General features: G+C 40.9%; 1 protein-coding gene and 1 long non-coding RNA gene across 13 annotated transcripts in view; one reads left to right on the plus strand and one right to left on the minus strand.

Moving 5' to 3' along the window:
* The window catches only part of LOC122461336, a 34,061-nt gene extending 29,074 nt beyond the window's left edge, over nucleotides 1-4,987 (plus strand). The window contains exon 5 of the long non-coding RNA XR_005226309.2: nucleotides 644-4,987. This is a non-coding gene — a long non-coding RNA (uncharacterized LOC122461336). The remainder of the gene's footprint in view (nucleotides 1-643) is intronic.
* BLNK (B cell linker) overlaps nucleotides 1-19,248 on the minus strand; it is a 145,828-nt gene that overhangs the window by 29,783 nt on the left and 96,797 nt on the right. For 7 of the 12 annotated variants that reach the window (XM_037905680.1, XM_007053070.3, XM_037905676.2 and 4 more), the window contains 5 exons: nucleotides 11,310-11,375; nucleotides 6,326-6,382; nucleotides 3,178-3,227; nucleotides 1,882-1,922; nucleotides 158-314 (listed from right to left, as the gene is read on the minus strand). In XM_037905680.1, coding sequence (XP_037761608.1) covers nucleotides 158-314; nucleotides 1,882-1,922; nucleotides 3,178-3,227; nucleotides 6,326-6,382; nucleotides 11,310-11,375 — 371 coding nt within the window. Of the gene's footprint in view, nucleotides 1-157; nucleotides 315-1,881; nucleotides 1,923-3,177; nucleotides 3,228-6,325; nucleotides 6,383-11,309; nucleotides 11,376-16,285; nucleotides 16,536-19,248 lie in introns of those variants that run through there. The other 5 variants (XM_043551103.1, XM_027819480.2, XM_037905679.2 and 2 more) reach the window with 2 other exon arrangements.

The following is a 19,248-nucleotide window of genomic DNA, read 5'->3' on the forward strand; positions in this document are numbered from 1 at the left end:
TCTTCCTTTTGAGGCTAACTCCTGAGAAAAGGACGGGCTTTACACCACATTAACACCATTTGAAATTCTTTTCTTGTTTTTCAGTTTGTTCATGGTGCCACTGGTATCAATAGCTGAGGGACTGACAGGCTTGTGTAACCAAAGATTTCATAGGTACCTGCATATTCTCCCCTTGAAAATGAAAATGATGAGGGAATCTTCTTTTTCTCTTGCTCGGTTGGAGGGGGCTCATAACTGTCATCACAGATCTCTTCACTTGGGACCACATACATCTCTGAATCAGAGTGGGCATCTGGATTTTCATAATCGCTGTCCTAGAAACATACAGCTTCCCATTTCTTACTTTGTAAAACACTTGGAGTTTCATTCGTGGAAGTAACACTCAAACATCACACCAGTTGCATTATTTGCTAACCTACAAAAACACTTGCTTGTCATATGACAGTTATGAACATGGTCAACTTCATTAGTGTTACTCTATTTCATCATAAAACATATTTAGAATATTTTTATTCTGGAGAGAAAGGATTTAACAAAGTGCTAACACCCTGATTTTCAGTACCCCATGCTTTCCTCTCATCACCACTGGAACACCACAGACCTCTCACTTCCTATTTCTGCCTTCTCTCTCCCATCTCCACAGGCCCTCTGCTAAGCTGGGACTGCATCCCCCGCGCATCAGTGAGTCAACAGACTTCTGCTTCTCCACCAGCCCTGGGAACCAGCCCCTTCCCAGTCTCAACCTCAGCTGATGATGTGACCTCTATCTCCCCGTTCTGGTTCCTGGTCTTCAGGGAGAGGTCAGGAACTAGCACCAGGAGGAAACAGCATGCTTTAGGGAAGCAAGTTGTAGAATCAGGAGTGTTCGCCCTGTGGCAGGATGGGTCATGATTTGCTTCACTCTAAAGTCCTGAGGAGACCTTACCATCCTCTACCCTACCTGATAGGGCTTCGCCACCAAAGCCCAAGAAGATAGCCATTCACCAGGTGACATCTACCTGGGAATTAGCTAGTTTTCTAAGGGTTAATGAATAATCTTCACACTCTTTATGCAAGGAAAATCTGGGCATCTCAAACATAAAAGAATTAGAGATTGTCCTGAGCTACAAAGTTTGGATCTGAACTTTCTTCAAATTTAGGCAAATTTAGGGGTGTTCAGACCTGGAATTCTGTAGAGGGTCCACCTCAAGTAGCATGGAATAAAGGAAAATGGATAAATATTAAATATATTTGAAATGTCAGAAAATGGAGACCAAATCTTACAATAGAGGAGAGTGAATTTATATAGGTTGTATGGTCTCTGGGGGCAGGAACTATAGGTGAAATCCTGAACTTATTGAAATCAATGGGACTTTTGCCATTGTCTTCAATGGGGCAAGTTTTCACCCTGTGTTTTTTCTAGTGTTTGGAAAATGCCTAACACATTGTGGGTGCTACCAGTGTCGAAATAAGCGATGCCAAAAATAAGTCACTAACCACAAATTTGACAACACTGATGAATAAGTGAAATCTAAAAGTATCTGTAAATCTTCTAATTAAGAATAGGCCAGTGTTTTTTCAAAAGTGGCCACTAATTTTGGTTGCCCCGTTTTCGGGTGCTCAAGATGAGACACCATAACCCTAAATTTGCTAATCCTCTACAGCTATCATTAACAATGCTTCTGAATGTTGGGCCCAGGTATTTCTAAGCTGGGTACCCAAAAATCGAGGCACCTAAATCAGTGGCTGCTTTTGAAAATTTTCAACCTCGTGAATATAGTAGGATTTTAATAGTAGAAATGTAAATTTGCCTGAAATTATCTGATTCAGAACTAAACTTTCATTATGTGTGGTCCTAATTGAAAGAGTAACTGCTTTATGACCCCAGGAAAATATACTTACAAAATCATCAGACCATTGTTCATCTTCATCCTCTGCATGTTCTAAACCAAACATTTGAGTTATTTAAGGGAATAGAATAGTGATCACAAACATTCATCTTAACTACTGATTGAATGGCTCTGTTGCATTCCAGGTTCTCTCTCTCTCTCTCTCTCTCTCTCTCTCTCACACACACACACACACACACACACACACACACACACACACACACACACACACACACACACACACACACACACACACACACACACACACACACACACACACACACACACACACACACACTCTTCCTGAAAGTTTGTGCCAGAAACATTTGGTTTTGGCTGAACAGTGTTGGCAATTAGAATTCTGCTTTTGTTGCTTATTTGGTTTTAGAAATTAATTGAGAGTGCTCATGAAAGAGTTCCAGATGGATGCGCTGGACAACGCAGTCCTCTACTTATCCCCAGTCTGAATAGTAGCAATGCAAGCTTCCCCACACTGCCATGCCCGTGTCTCCCTTTTTTTAAAGGAAATGAAGAGAGAGGAAGAGCTCGTTCAGCCCTCTTGACAATTCAGTTCTTGGCCTCTCTGGTAAAGTTCCAAATTGGATGCCAATTAATTATGATAGTTTTAAGGATGTGGAAGCCTGTCCACTTGGAACTGGCTATGGAAGTCACTGAACGATTATTAGATTGACAACTTCCAGTCACTCCCCACCTAGTCTGCTGCTGTTTTACTTTATTTTCTCCTTAACAAAACAATTCTTAACACTTCAAAACAAAGGTAAAACAAAATTGCAGGCAGTGAAGGTGTAAAATAAACAAATATAGCTCCACTCACACTTGAAGATAATGTTTGATGCCATCATTATATTAGCACCAACATCAGATTCCATTATTGTGGGAAGGAGACCTATTTGCCCATAGTTTCTTTCTTTCCTTTCTCTTCACAAGCATCATAAGCCCTGAATTGGACTGGCTCTCCATCCAGCATGGCTGGATATGGAGCCTTCGCCCTGTTGGGAATGGCCTAGAGATGGATTCCATAGAGTAGGTGAAAGCTGCTTCGGAGAGTCAGCTAGCAGGGGCACTTGCTATCAACTACTTCTTACTATTTGTTCTTCCCATTGGGGCAGCTCTCCACAGTTTGCTGTCTATAGTTTTGCACGATAAGTTGCACTAGAAAGAACTGGACTATAAGTTATTGGTAATGGTTTAGGATTCACCTCACATAGAAGATAAATGTGAGCAAATATGCAGTTGTAACACTCTTAGAAAAAATATATAGTTTAACGTTCCATTAAGCCATCCTTACCTGAAGCATAATCCCTTTGTGGTACACTTGGTGGAGGTTTATTTTTTAGCCTGTAAACAATAATTATTACATTTATGATCCAATAGGTAATAGTTGCAGGAAGGCAAGCATTAGCCAGACACACAAAAAAAGCTGATGACAAAAGATATCTGCAACTGAAGACACAGGTCATTGTTACAGATATTCAGCCAACTGCTGCAGGCAAATACTCTGAAAAGAGATGTTTCAGAGTAACAGCCGTGTTAGTCTGTATTCGCAAAAAGAAAAGGAGTACTTGTGGCACCTTAGAGACTAACCAATTTATTTGAGCATGAGCTTTCGTGAGCTACAGCTCACTTCATCTCTGAAAAGAGAGTACTTTTTGGAAACAGCCAAGAATATAGACTGCAATCTGAGTTTTTTGTTAAGAATTTTTTTTAAAGAAACACACATATAGAGGAGCAGAAGCTATAGGCAGCATTATACATTATAGATATGTGCATATCTGTTTGAAGAAGTAAAGCTGATTGAGGTTCACAAAAATCCTAGTAAGAGGTTTATATGTGAGATGATAAAAGAGTACAGTACTCTCTGGTTCTAATTTACAACTTTAGATTTGCATTCACTTTAAATTCCAATTGAGGCTTAAAAGTTTTCTCAGGCTGTCTCTCAGCCAGATTCTGATCTCACTTACAATGATTTTGTACATGTATTGCTCCTGAAGTCAATGGGGTTACTGATTTATGCTGGTATCAGATCAGATCTGGGGTCTCAACCTTTGCATCTGTCACATGTATGAGGCATGAATGTTTGGCACAATAATGGAAGTACTAACACAGAAAGTCTCACACCAATTATTTTTCATAAGGGAATACAATTTGAATAGCTTTGGTTCTGTAATATTGAGTGAACCAAAAGATTATTTAGAGAAAGATTGAAACATTCTTCATAGGCTTCTCTTCATTTTCAACTGTGCTATGCTATACCTAGAATTTAAAATCATGCAGGTTCCTGTTTGTTTAATTGTAAGCCCTGAGAGAGCACCCCCAGGAGCTTAGTGTAGTGATCTATTTATTATTCCATTAATGATCTGACATTACCTCATAAGAAGAGAGACACATTTCTGTGAAGTTATTCAAGTCAGATCCAATGGTGCATCTGGGCTATTACATGCTTGAGTGGAAGTATCTGAAGCTAATAATGTTTTGCTTTTTGGATTAATATAAAGCAGTAATACAATTTGCATTAAAATGCCCTTTTATAATAATTCTTAATATATGTAAGCAGAGTCAAAATGAGCTCTACCCAGACATCTGGTGGTGAGCTGTGAAAAAGGACTTCAGGGGCTGATCTCGTTTGCATGGGCACACCCACCCTGCCTAACATGATGGACTGCCTGCCCAAATGGTCACTTTGGCTGCTGTGGGATCCCCAGTCTCTTTGTTATTGGGGTAGGAGTAATAAAGAGTTGTTATCCTAGTTATGTGAATCAAGGACAGTAGAACTGTACTTGGCAGATCACTCGGCCATCGACCCGAGCAGCGGAGCATGTAAGGTGCCCCCCATACCTCCCTCCACTTCCACTCAGGCTGGGAGGTAAACTCTGCAGATGAACTTCTGAACTCTGGGGGCTGCACTGACCAAGGTCAGAAACTGTGTGTGTGGTGACTGCTGGGTTGCTGGACTTAAGACTCTGAGGGGAAAAGGACACTGCCAAACTTACTTGGGGGTGGGTCTTTTGCTCATGGTTTGTGTTATGAATCCTGTTTGTGGTGTTTCCCCAGCATAATGGTGCATTGTTTCCTTCCTTTATTAAAAGGCTTTTGCTACACTCAGGCTCTGTGCTTTCTAGATGGGAAGTATTGCCTCTTAGAGGCGCCCAGGGGGGTGGTATGTAATTGTCCCAGGTCACAGGGTGGGGGCTCGAGCCGGTTTTGCATTGTGTTATTGAAATGGAACCCCTAGATACTGAACCTGGCCCTTGTTGCTGCCAACTCTGATGGGCAGAAGGGTTACATATATAATCCAACAATTTTTCCTTAGCACTGATGAGACCGCACCCCGGGCCTGAGCCAGTGCCCAAAACAATGGAGAGACTTCCATTGACTCCAGTGGGCTTTCAATCAGGTCCTAAAAGAAGTGCTTCTGGGGATGTTGTTTGCAGAGCTGCGTGTATAATTCACCAGGAATAATGTCCACAGTGACTGTAACTTTTTCTTGTGCTCTTGAAGGTTTCTGAGCCATTGTGATTTCCTTCAATTTATTCTCTCATTTTTTCCCCAGTTTTGTTTTTTTAACAGTTTGCTGCAATAATTTGATACTCAATATTCAAGACTTGGACATGCTGCTTACTTGTGACTGTTCAGCTAAGACCCACAGCTAAATGTTGTTTCTGTTCCCTGATTGGGTCAGTGCATCTGACTGAATACCCAGATGTACAAATGTAAAGATTTGGTTTCTGCGAATGATTTCTACCATAGTTTGTGCCAGTGAAACTCTACTGCTCATATAGTTGTAGAAAGTACATGTATGCATGGTGAAGGCATGGCCAAAATAAATTCGTTACCAAGCTCAAGAAAATATCCACGGAACATTTTTCACAGAGGTTGCCCAGCTCTCTTGATTAGTAGTGTCACAGAAGAAGGTATAGGTAGTTCTTCCTTGCTGAATGGTTACTAGTGCCCAACATTATGAGTATAACTTACCCTGCAGGTAGTATGTTATTAAGCATTCTTAACAGCATTATTCCTATATCTCATCCAGGTTAGCACAGGCATGTTAAAAAGGAGAAACCAGGGCCACTGCCAGGGGAAATGGCTGCTGCTTTGTCCCAAGTCTAGGTTTGATGGAGAGGCTGGCCCCAAATCCAGCAGGGTGCTCTGTGCTGGATTTGTGCTGAGGTGCACAAGGACACCAGAGACAAAGGAAAAGGGTGGAGAAGCCAATAAGGACCCTTCTGACGGAGAGGGATGTGTGGCCTGGTCCATATTGTAGGTGTTCGGATCATAAATTGGGAGGGCTTGCTTCAGTATTTTGACCAAGAATCTGTAAATCCTGGCTGTGGCCCTGGCAGAATATGTAAATATGTTACAACAAAAGCATGTGAAGCACAGAAGAGCTCTGTATCTGAGCCATCTATCATGCCTTGTGTGGTTCTGAAATAGCATACCGATCCCAAGTATTTTTCCCAGTTTTGCAAATTAAGGCCACTTGTTCATTTTGGAACCTAAATAGCAATAGAAAAGAAATGGTTTCTGTCACAGAAATGAAACAATTTATGGCCACATCTGTATTTGTTAGTCTCTTCAAATATGTTAGTTATTCTAAAATTCAAACACAAACCCACAGAAAAGATACTGCACCGTATTAATATTATTTAGTGAGTGTCAGCACTGTGGAATCCTGGTCCCATTGACGTCAGTGGGAATTTTGCCATTGACTGGAATGAGGCCATGACTTCACCCACTATTTCTGCAATATGCAAACACGAATGACAAGATCCCTGTTTCTGGGAGCTTACTGTCTAGTTACTGTACATGCTATGAAATAATAAATATGTACATTTATAATACTTTTACTCTTTAGGGCTGCTTTTTGTAAGCAATGGCAAATGGCATGATCCTGCTCCTGTTGAAGTTAATAGCAAAACTCCAGATGACTTCAGTAGAAGAGGATCAAGTCCTATCTAAGTGCATGTTGTTCAAGGGAGAGATTATAGTTGTTTTTCAGCATATCTTTTATCTGCAAAATAGGCAATTACATCAGAAGTGATTCCAAAAGAAATCATGGTGGTAACAATTTCAATCACTTTGAAAGTGCTCTAAATATATTGTGTTCTGTATTTAAGTTAAATTTGATAGACTTGTGAGTTAATCCTTCTGGAAAAGTCCTATAGACCTGAATAGGAATTTACAGAAATTACTCAACTCTAAAATATACAGGCTCAAATCCTGACCACCCTGAAGTCAGTGGCAAAGCTCCCATTGACTACAGTGGGGCCAGGCTTTCACCCATAAGTTTATTAGAGAATGAGATATCCTTTGTGGAGGTTTGTGAAACATCCTACAGAATTCCATAGCTGGGATATAATTTGCAATTCTACAAGACTCATCCAAAATAAAAATAAATCCAAACAGGTTTTTGAGAATATTTACAGCTGTTTAAAAATAACATAACGCATCTTTCTGCATCATTAGCTTCAATACATAATCAGCTGGTATTTGAGGCATTTCATTTAATATGAGACCAGCACTGCTTTAGTAGCTTTGCACACCATACACTAGATAGCAGCTAGCAGGCAGTTAAGTGAATGAATGACTTCAATTTTTAAAAGTACCATGGTCTGAATCTTCCTCTCTGCAATGTGCTGAGCACTCTGAGGCTCATGCAGCAAAGCCCTTTGGCATGTGCCTAACTTTAGGCATAGGAATACTCCACTGACATCAGAGGTACTACTCAGTTACTTGAAGTTGAAGAGGTGTGTAAGTCTTTGCGGGATTGAGGACAGGGTGTTTAATGAACTGCAGGACTGAACTCTGAGCCTTGTCCTGATGCTGTGTTCCTAGAAAACTTGTTTTTAGAGATTCCACCACTTGTGCTGGAGACTGGCACTCACTCCTCTATACCCGGCATTTCAGCCCACCTCTCCCAGCTTTTAAGAAATAGCTGAACAATTTTTGTTTTCAAAAATGTTCTTTAATTTTACTACTATTGGCCCTTTCATACAGGATGTGTCCTTTTCTTCTGGTCCATTTTTGCTAACAGGGTGTTTTTTTATTATATTGCTTTCTTTAGCTGATGTGATGTTTTTACTGCATTTATTGTTGTGCAGTGCCCTGGGTGCACTACATAAATACAACTATTATTAAAAAATAAATGCATTGAACCTGTCAAAACTTTGTCAAAACTCTGAACTAGTGCCATTAAACTGATTGATAACAAACTGATCCCAAATTGGAATCTCATGATAGAGTGGAATGTTTTGTTGCTGCTTTGGAAGAGTCGGGTGATAAAGAAACTCTTTAAAATATTTATGAAGCTGCCCATGAGTGTTATTAATGTTCTTAATATGATTTTACATATTTTCTTTGAACAAAACAGTGGTACTGTAATGTTTATGGCTACACGGTATAATACTTTTGACTTTAATGGACTGTCCCATTTATTAACAAAAGGCCTTGAGCATCAATAATAAGAAATCTGAAACACATTACCTTGGTACATAAATGGAAACACAAGTTTCCTTTTGGTTCAGCAAAGGTACATGTATGATTATACTGTTTCTGTTTTGTTACCTCTTTCTCCATGTGCTTCAGTTTGTTTCCTTGACTAGTTTGCAATATTATATACTCAGTGCATAGTGTGTAAAATACCACAGTTCCAGCTGCCATCTTCAGGATTGTATGAAAACAGGGGGCACAGTAAGTGCTACAGAGTTATGGAGCAGGAGAGACCTGAAGTCTATGGATGTTTTGCTTGTGTGAGGCATGCAGGATCTCAGGTGCTGTGTCATCTCAGTAGCTGACCATAGCGGCACAAACGTCATCTCAAGGAATGGACAGATTCTGGTTACAGGCAGCCTCTTTATTTCACTTACTGCTGCTGGCTTTGTCAATGAAGTGTCACTGATGTCCCCAGGAAATTTTGGAAAAACTTTTTTGATGTAGAGACAGTTCATTTGATACTTCATCTAAGGCTTGATCCTGCAATGTGCTGAGTGTCCTGAGCTCCTACACCCTGCCTCAGCAAGCCACTTAAGCATCTGCAAATCTTTAAGGGTGAAATTTTGACTTTGTTGAAGTCAATGGGAGTTTTGCTATTGAATCCCATGGGGCCAGGATTTACTCAATAGTATGCAACTAGTCCCTTGCTGAATAGGATTTGCCCAATAGTATGCACAGTCCACAGAAAGAATCATAAGGTTGGAAGGGACTGCAACGATATAGTCTAAAAACATAATGATACATTAACTCATTGCCACCAGGTTCTGTCTCTGAATCTTGGAATCTTCTATTCCTACTATTATTGCTAACTTCTGCAATTTTATCATCTAATGATATTTGGTGTTTTTCTTGAAGCCCTAGCTCCATGTGAATATGAGAATCTCAGCTTTAAAACCCCCCAATAAGTTTCTAGCCCTCAGGGTTTCAGAGAAAAGCACGAAAATGTGATCCCAGTGCCCAAAGGCAAATAGAAAGGCAATTTAAAAATATATTATTTTAAAGCATTCACATAATTGTTGGAAGCTAGACTTGTGATTTTGAATATTTGTTGCTGGCAATACTTCCCTGCTCCCTGAGAAACAGAATTCCACCCCCCCTTTAGGAAGCTGCTTATTTCATATTTTCCTGGTTACTATTGAGCTGTATGCTGGGTTCAACCTTTAATAGAATCCTTCTCCAGCCTGCTTTTCTGGTAGCTGGCTCTTTAAATCTGGGAGCATTGAGAGCTGCAGCCCTATAATGGCCATTTTGTATCTATCTGATTCAGGCTGCACCTCGCACCCTTCCAGCTTGTAAGTACACTTAGATCCTATTATTTTCCCCCTTCTTCTTATTCTTAAAGAGGGGGCACATCCTCAAAGCCATACTGTTAAAAATCAGATTTCATCTCCAGGTGAAAGCAACTATGGTAAAATGATTTGTCTCTGTAAATTATAACTCTGAGATCCTTCTCTCATTTTTGTTATGTGCTTTCATCTTTGAGACATTTGCTGCTGACCCACTGTGATGTTAAGTCTAACTGCTCTAATTCTGCTACTGTGACATTATTCTTTATAAAAGCTAAGGTTTTGACTCTACTCCATGAGGGCAGACTCCTCATTATAGTTTCATGCAGGTCCAGAGCTCTGCAGTTTGTACATACACCATGTTAGAACCCCCCAAAAGGCAAAGTATGTTTGAGTTACTGAAGGCTCTACCCAACTGACAAAAGAAGTGCCAGTCAAAGGTAAGACTGACATTTAGCCCTTCACTTGTGCTGTTGTGCCTGTGTGTAGGCAATGAAGAGGTATAGATCCTATGTAACATCTGAATATGAGATAAGCTGCAGCAATTCTTAATTACAACAGGGTGAGTGTAGGAAAAAGTGTAATGGTTAGCTTTGAATTTCCCTGCTTCATTCTCATGTGTATCACCAGGTCACAGCGAGGGAGAGCTTTATCACAAAACTGAGTCCATTTCCCCCACAAGGAGAGGACGCTCCCTACTTAGCAGATACTAAAATAATACTTTCCAATCTCGAATGTATCCATCATGGTTGCTGTTACTTAAGCACAGTGTTCTGTGTGCTTATATGTTTCCATTGTGTATGAGAGCTGCATCGATAGACTATATTGAGTTATTCTGTGTGTTGTTGTCCTACCATTGCAAATGCTTCCTGAAAACCTGGTAAATAACTTTTTTTAAAAGTTCATTTAATATATCTTGTGTACGTCTTTCTTACACCTATAGTAAATGATTCATGGATTATCAATGAGATTGTCACATACATATGTTAATCCCATGTGAAAGATATGTTGTATTAAAAATTAGTGTGCATGCTTAATAGCTATTGTGCTAAAAGATGAGTCTGACTTTGGAAATAAAGGATGTCTTATTAATATAACCACCCATGAAGAAACACTGGGATTTATCTACACGTACATTGTGATTATTTAATGATAATCATTCTGCAATTTACTGCTGGACTAAGAATTTTAGGTTAGGGTTTTAGTGTTATGGGTTTCTTTTAGAACTTCTTAATATGTACGGAATGTTCAGGATTGAGTTTTGAATATTATGGCTGATTAGTTGCATGAAGGTAGGAGTTCAAATTAAAATTAAATTGTAGGGGGTAGCCTGAACATAGGCCTAAAGAGAAAGGGGACGCACAAACATTGCCTGGGAGAATCAACCTCAATGATACATTATATGTAGATATTGTTTAAACTGATCCACCAGCAGCTTATACTATAGAATAATTTGGGGCCTGATTCTGCAGCCGCTTCCATTGATATTAATGACAATCCTGCATGTGGAGCAGTTCTGGAATAAAGCTGTTATTAACATATGTCTATCCAGAAACATGCACTCCTACCCTCAACGTGGTCATATAACATGCTAGATATTCTGAGCTTTAAACAAGGTGCAATTATATCAACATCTATAACTTACTTTTTGAACTTGCTCATTATTCCAGTTTCATTTTTCTTGATATCATGTACCATCTTTTGAAGCTGCCTGTAAGAAATTGAACAAAACATCATGAAAATCGTATTGTGTGGCTGATAAGGCTATTTTTTTAAAACTATTACAATTACTTTCCTTTCAGTGTAATTGACACATCAAAAAGAGTTTGTTCACTATTAAGTATTTCACTTGCTACAGTGACTTGTACATATGCAATATTTTTCTGCCTTTCAACAGAACCCTTTGGCATGCTCTGCAATTGGGGAAAGAAAGATTATCCTTCTAGAGCCCAAAGTTTGGTGACGTTTAAACAGTATTCTAAGTCCAATCAAATGGCTGAAGCAGCAAAGCAATCAAGGTGCATCACTGACTAAAGTGAAAAACTTGAATCCGTTATGCAATGTTTTCAGAAAATGGATTGACAGTTCTCTATATGTATGGTGGGAAATGCTCTCTGGTTTCTAATCTATATGAATCATCTAGATCAGTGCTTCTCAATTTCCTCCATATTACAGTCCCCATGTTACAACAGAAAAACAATTTTTTTCCAACCCTGCCTCCTGTCCCATGTAACAGTCCCCTTGTCTAGTCATGACTAGAGCTGAGCAAATAATTGATTTTTTTTCTGTTTGCAAGCAGTCTCTCTTCCCCATCCCATTATTTTTATTTGACACAAATTGAATCAGAAAATTCCTGACAAATTTTGGCAAATCAAAAAAGTCCAATTCAGGTTAAAAAAAATTGTTCAACCTGAAACATTTTGTTTCTGAGCATTTTGAAAGGACTAGAATCACAAAATGGGTAGAGAAGTTGGTGGGGATCCCCCTTATTTAGCTCAGTGGTTAGGGCACTCATCCAAATGTGGGATGCCTGGTTTAAATTCCCCCCTCTGTCTGATATGGAGCAGGAATCTGAACTTGGGTCTTCCACCTCCAAATAGATACCCTAACCACAGGGCTAGAGGGTATTCTAAGGCAGGTCTCTCTTCTTTTGAAGCTGTTCTATTTTGTATAAAATACTTGAATAGTCATTGGAGCAGGGACTTTAACTGGGTGACTCCCACCCAGAAGAGTGCGATAACCACCAGGCTTCAGAGCCATTTTCACACTCTCTCTCTCTGACCCAAGTTCAAATCACTGCTCTGTCAGGCAGAGGGGGGATCTGCACCTGAATCCCCCACATACTAGTTGAATGTCCAACTACTGGCTAAAGGATATAAATGGGGACCACCATCACCTCTTTCTCCTCCAGCTATTTTGTGAACGGTGCCAGTCAAGAAAAAAAAATTGCCAAAACTATTTGTAAAAAGAAAAGGAGTACTTGTGGCACCTTAGAGACTAACCAATTTATTTGAGCATAAGCTTTCGTGAGCTACAGCTCACTTCATCGGATGCTGTAGCTCACGAAAGCTTATGCTCAAATAAATTGGTTAGTCTCTAAGGTGCCACAAGTACTCCTTTTCTTTTTGCGAATACAGACTAACACGGCTGTTACTCTGAAAACTATTTGTGAAATTCATGTCAAATGTTTTGGATTGACCAAAACTGCATTTTTGGAGAATAAAAGATTTGTCCAAAAATCTTCACACTACTCTAGTCATGACTGTTAGGTTGAGAGCCCATGATCTCTAGACTATAGTTACATGATCTGATATGTTTAGGGCTAAAGCCTATTTATCTGAATGTCAGTTAGTGCCATTGACTTCAGGAGGAATACTCCTATGAGTAAGGTAATTTGAGTATCAGTTAAATGAAATAAAGCTGAGTTCTTAACAAAAAAGAAAATGATTTAGGCACCCAAGGTGACTCCAATGACACAAAGTAACCTCTTTGTAAACATACTCAAAAAGAAAAATTAGTTAAAATTGTAATAGGGAGAGCACAGCCTAATACAAACTTCTACAGAGAGACCATTTTATTTAGTTTTCATTGTTTTCTCCTCAGGATACTCCAAGAGAAAAACTGAACTATACTAGATAAAATCTTCAAATCAAATCATGACCAACAGGAAGAATAAATGTGATTTTAAAAAATGGTCTGTCTGAAAGCCTGCCTACAATCATTAGAAGTTATCAACTCACTCCATATTTTATTTTCACTTTGTTTTATTTCCAAAGGAGGAGAAGTCCATTAGGAAGTTGTTGGAGGGTTTGTTTACATATATCAGTAAAATCCTCAAGCTACATCTGTATGGTTTTAGAATTTTAATAATCTGAAAGTCTTAATCTGCACAGAAGTATTGAAAGGGCAGAGGAATAGGTGAGACTTGCGAAAACAAAACACAACTTCCAGCTTCACTATCCTCAGTAATTTTAGGTGTCTCTTTAAATTAATTAAAATCATTTTCAAAGGAAATTGGAATTAATTGAGAATCAATAAAACCAACTTGTAAAACATGTAATTTGCCTAGCAGGTGTGTAATTATGTATGTATGGACCTGAAATCAATGGCTCAGGCCCAGGTGTGTAATTAGCATGTGTATCGTGTAGTGGTTAGAGCATAGGACTTAGATTTATTGAGTTTTCTTCCAAGCTCTGCCAGTGATTAGAAGCGACTTCCTTAAATGAGTGAAAGCTAATTTTTCTGTGCTTTCCTTTCCTTATCTGTGAAATGAGAACACTCCTACTTAAGGTACTTGTTTAACAGGAGTGTTCAGAGGCTTAATTGAATAATATTGTTTAAGCACTTTGGGATTCTTGGGTGGAAAGCACTATAAAAAAGCAAGTTTTATTTGTATATTAACCAGGCTCTCTTGATAACTAAACAGAGACCCTAAACTTCTTTCCATTGAAGTCAACAGGAACTGTTAGGTGTTCAGCACTTTGGAAATTAGGCTATGTGTTTAGGTACTTTAAATATGGCCGTAGGTGGCTAATGTAGGCATATATTCCACCATCCGTCTGAGACAGGATAGTGGTTTAGATGGACTTGAGGTCTGATCCAGCATGGCAATTCCTATGTTCCTAAATCTTTGCCTTAATTTTTATTTTTACTTCTGTTTAGAATGAACTTGGCACAAAAAGCAGGAGTGTGCTAATGAAATTTGCTGATGATGCAAAGTTGGGAGGCATCATCAATACAGAGGAGGATCGGAATATTGTACAGGAAGATCTGGATGACCTTAAACACTGGAGTGCCAGTAAGAGATGAAATTCACTAGCACAAAGTGCAAGATCATGCACTTAGGTCTAATAAGAATTTATTCTACAAGCGGGGGTCTCATCAGTTGGAAGTGACAGAGGAGGAGAGGGACCTGGGTCTGTGGGTTGCTTACAGGTCAACTGTGAGCCACCACAAGTGTGATGAGGCTGTAAAAAAGACATCCATGTATCACAGTTGCATCAGGCAAGGCATTTCCAGTAGAGACAGAAGTATTAATGCCATTGTACAAGGCACTGGTAAAACCTCATTTGGAATACTGTGTACAATTGTCGTCACTCAGCTTCAAGAAAGATGAATTCAAATGAACAGGTGTTGAGAAGAACTACTAGGTAGGATGATCAGGGGAATGGACGGCCTATCTTATGAGAGGAGACTGGAATAGCTTTGCTTGTTTAGCCTAGCAAAAAGAAGGGTGAAAGGGATATGGTTGCTTTCTATAAATACACCAGGGAGGGTGAGGAGCTATTTAAACTAACGGACAATGTTGGTGCCAGAACAAATAAACTGGCCAGGAACAAATTCAGGCTGGAAATTAGAAGATTTCTAACCATCAGAGGAGTGAGGTTCTGAAACCGCTTCCCAATAGGAATTGTGGGGGCAAACAACGTAATTACTTTTAGGAAAGAGCTGGACAAACTTATGAGTGCAACTTGTGATGATAGGGGGTAAGGCTCAGCAGCCCCCAGGCTCATTTCTGGTTTATGTTTTATGTTCCCATAAGCTCATGCTTGAGGGTTTCAGCTGGTCACCTGGTGGGATCAGAAAGGGATTTTTTTACTCTCCCCTCTCCCCCTGTGTATTCCGATGTGGTCTGAGCGTGTGTGTATTTGCGTGTTTTGTCTCCTTCTTTTGACGTACCAGAGATGGCTATGACTGGTGACGGGAGACTGGACAGGGTGCTTTGAAGTGTCACTGAGCATCCTCTCTCTCAGGTGCTTGCCTGGCTGGTTCTTGCTCACATGCTTAGGGTCTAACTGATCGTCATATGTGGGGCTGGGAAGGAATTCTCCTCCAAGTCAGGTTGGCAGTAACTTTGGGTTTTTCTTGCCTTCCTCTGGATCATGTGGGAGCAGGTCACTTGACAGGATTATTTGCGTATATCTCACTTAATAATTTCCCTACCATTGCTGGACACCTCAGGCACTAATGCACCTTGGTCCCTTTTATTCTTTACTAACGACACACAACATTCTAGTGTCCTCTGGGCTGTAATACTTTGGTTTAATTTCAGGTGCTGGGTTGGTGCGTAGGTGCTGGGTGGTGTTGATGGCCTGTGATATACAGGAGGTCTATATACAGGAGACTAAATGATCTGGTGGTCCCTTCCTGCCTTAAGCTAAATGATTCTCGATGAACACTGAATCCCTTTGTTCAGCTCTGATTGGAGCAATGTTATTTAGAACCAGGCTTACCAAAAAAAAAAAAAGAGAAACCAGTGGCAGGGTTTCTGTGCATGTCAATGTAACTTTTTACATCTGGAAATGTTTGTGAGAATTATGTAGCTGATTTAGGATTCAATCAAAAGCCCACTGACTTCAGTACACATTGGATCAGACACTCTGAGTATGGTGGTTCTTCATCTATGAGCTTCTTTTGCAAAGCTTTTGGATTTCTGCCAAAGAGATGGTTTACATCCCACAAGCTTGGGGGGGAGGGGAGGGAAGGGAATACTCCTCAAAGATTCTTCATAGATTGATCCCTTTGTCTCCATTCCCCATTTTGTGCCTTATTTCACAGTGCCTCATGTGCTTGGGGTAGCTACTCAATTAATCTGTCCAAAGGATAGCCCAGATCACATACCCTGGCATAGTGGCAGGACTGATTCTGTACTTCTTATAATTTTCCTGATAAATGGATATTCTTGAGTTTCTCCAGTGAGAACTATCGTGCATCTTTAGATTGTAGGCATCTTGAAGGCAGAGGCTTTGTATTTCCACTGTACTCCACTCTGGTTCCACGTCCCACTGGGGATATCAGTTGGTGGCTCCTCCATGGAGACATAAGCACAGGTGTGTACCTGGCATGGTTCACCAACCCTTCTGATGCCAGTTCTTTCTGTGGTGAGAGGGAGACTCTGGTGAACATCTATGTAATGTGCATCAGGTTACAGCTCCTCTTCCAGTTCCTTCAGAACCTTTTACTAAGGTTCTGGCTGCACTTCTCCCTGCATCCCCTAATTCATGCACACCCCACTTGTGGCCCCACAAAGTCGCAAGACCTCCTTGTTAGCCTCCTCCTGGGGCTGGCCAAGAGCACGTCCTTCACACCAGGAAGAGAAAGCTGGATGGGTGGGGGATCTTCTGTCAGTGGGGGGCCTATTTTCAGTCCCTTGTCTGATCACACCTCCGGCAGAGTTCCTCTGGGCATTGTCCACTGATTCTTTAGACACTTTGAGAAGCAGTGGGTGCTGTCGGGGGTTCTCTGCAGGATGTCCACCTCTGGATACCAACTTTTAACCTTCATTCCTGTCCCTGTTTTTTCATTTGTTGTCTCCAGTACTGACTTGCACCCTGGGTCCAATGACTGCTCCCCCTCAGTGGAGGGGGTGGACATCTAGCTTTGGGCAGGCCTAGACTTGCTTGTCCCAGTACTTGCAAATAGTACACTTACAGGAAATAGGTGCAAGAATGATCATAGGAAGGGGGGCATTTTCCTTGAATGTTTGGGCAAGGACTATGTGCACACAAAAAGTATTTTTTGAAAACCAGCATCTTTAATGTCATACAACTTTTCCGGTATATTTGTTTCTAAAAGAAGTGATAAGTAACCCATTTTCCTCAGCACAGCAGAGTTGTTCTTTCGAAATGGTTGGTGAGAGGAAAACTAGGATGTATATGGCACAGGCTGGAAATGCTGATGATTGCAAATGCAGCAGATCAAGAAAGAAGAACTTGTCTGTGCGCTGTAAAGCCTGGTGTGTGCATGTGGGGGAGGGGTGGGGGAGTGAGCTAAGTCGGTTTAAGTTACGTAACTTCTGCTATGAAAATAGCGTAGCTGAAGTTGACGTACTTAGAGCTACTTACCGCGGTGTCTTCACTGTGGTAGGTCAACTGCTGACTCACCCCATTCACTCCACCTACGCTTCTTGCTCCAGTGGAGTACCTGAGTTGACAGGAGACCGCTTGGTGGTCGATTTATCGCGTCTTCACTAGACGCGATAAATCGACCCCTGCTGGATCGATCACTCCAGAGGTAAGTGTAGACATGCCCTAAATGTCTGACTGTGCCTAAGGACCAGCCGGGCTGCCCCACAGATGGCTGAGCATGGGATGAGTGTATGTGAAATAGAAAGGGAATGATTTACCTTGTGCTAGCGTGACCATACATCCTGTTTTGGCCGTAACAGTCCCTTTTTTAAGCCCTGTCACGGTTGTCCTGACTTTTTTGGCAAAAGTAGGGTGCGGAGGAACATGCGCGGTGTGTGTGTTTGTGGGGAAAGCGGTAATGCCAGCTCCACGCAGGGGTGGAAGCAGGGCTCAGGCGAGCAGCGATGCCAGCCCCAGCCTCGCATGGGGGCGAGCAGCAGCGATGCCAGCCCCAGCCTCGAGGGGAGTATGGGGGTGGGGGGAAGGGCTCAGGCGAACGGCTTGGGCAAGCCCTGTAGGGGCATGGGTGGGAGGGCTCAGGCTAGCCCCACACAGTGTCCTGTTTTTCCTTGGAGAAATATGGTCACTCTATCTTGTGCTCATCATAATTCTTTCCTGTGACATGTTATCCACTCAAAGAGCATGTTTAAAGATCAGCAAACAACTTTACAAAGTGTGTTTATATGCTTTCAACTAAGATTTTCAATTACACCAGGTTGAGAGAGAGAGAGAGAGAGAAGTCTGTTTTATTTTCAGTGAGATCTATGTAATAAGGAGATTCTCTCTCCAGACACATGAAAGATTGATCCTGTATCTATCAATATTATATATTTGTGAGGACATTAAAAAAAATTATGCTCTTAGAGAGAGTGGGGCTGGTGTGAGTTTCTGAGCAGTTGTTCTTTAAGAAATCCTCTAGCTGTGTTAAGTAGTATTGTAGGAGAATCCACACTCTGAGAAGAGATGAAGTCAGAATTGGGTGTGGTGCTGATAATGTAAACAGTTTTAGGCACAATGCCAACAGCCAAGAGTGAGGGGAGTGGTGGCAATGAAACTAAACAAAGCACTAGTGGGATAGCTCAGTGGTTTCAGCATTGGCCTGCTAAACGCAGGGTTGTGAGTTCAATCCTTGAGGGGGCCGTTTAGTTTATCGGGGCAAAAAATGGGGATTGGTCCTGCTTTGAGCAGGGGGTTGGACTAGATGGTCTCCTGAAGTCCCTTCCAAGCCTGATATTCTGTGATTCTGTGAATTGCTGACCCAGGAAGTTGTATAGATGTCTTACGGGCATACAGCTTTCTATGTATCTAGAGTATTAGGGGAATTCCAGGAATAAGGGATGCCTGCCGCCTAGAACTTCTGCCATCTGTAGTTCTTGCTGAATTGTCTTTTGCACCTCTGGAAAGAGTTCCAGTCTTAAACTAGGTGAAAGGAGAAACACTCAACTAAGTTTGTGCTAGAGGCCCAGATTTTCCAGTTATCAAGGATTTCACAGTGGAGAGAGTTTGCTCTGGCAGCAGGATTAGGAACCTGTTAAAGGCAAAAAGGAAACCTATGGAAGCAGTAGTGAGTTGGGTTTAAATGTATAAACTATCAAGTGACCTACATGCTCTGTCTCCTAAATTCAGTCATGCCTTTAATTTAACAGCAATGGCATTAACTGATTCAAAATAACACCA

The sequence above is a fragment of the Chelonia mydas genome, chromosome 7 (assembly GCF_015237465.2).
Source record: "Chelonia mydas isolate rCheMyd1 chromosome 7, rCheMyd1.pri.v2, whole genome shotgun sequence".
NCBI lineage: Eukaryota > Metazoa > Chordata > Testudines > Cheloniidae > Chelonia > Chelonia mydas.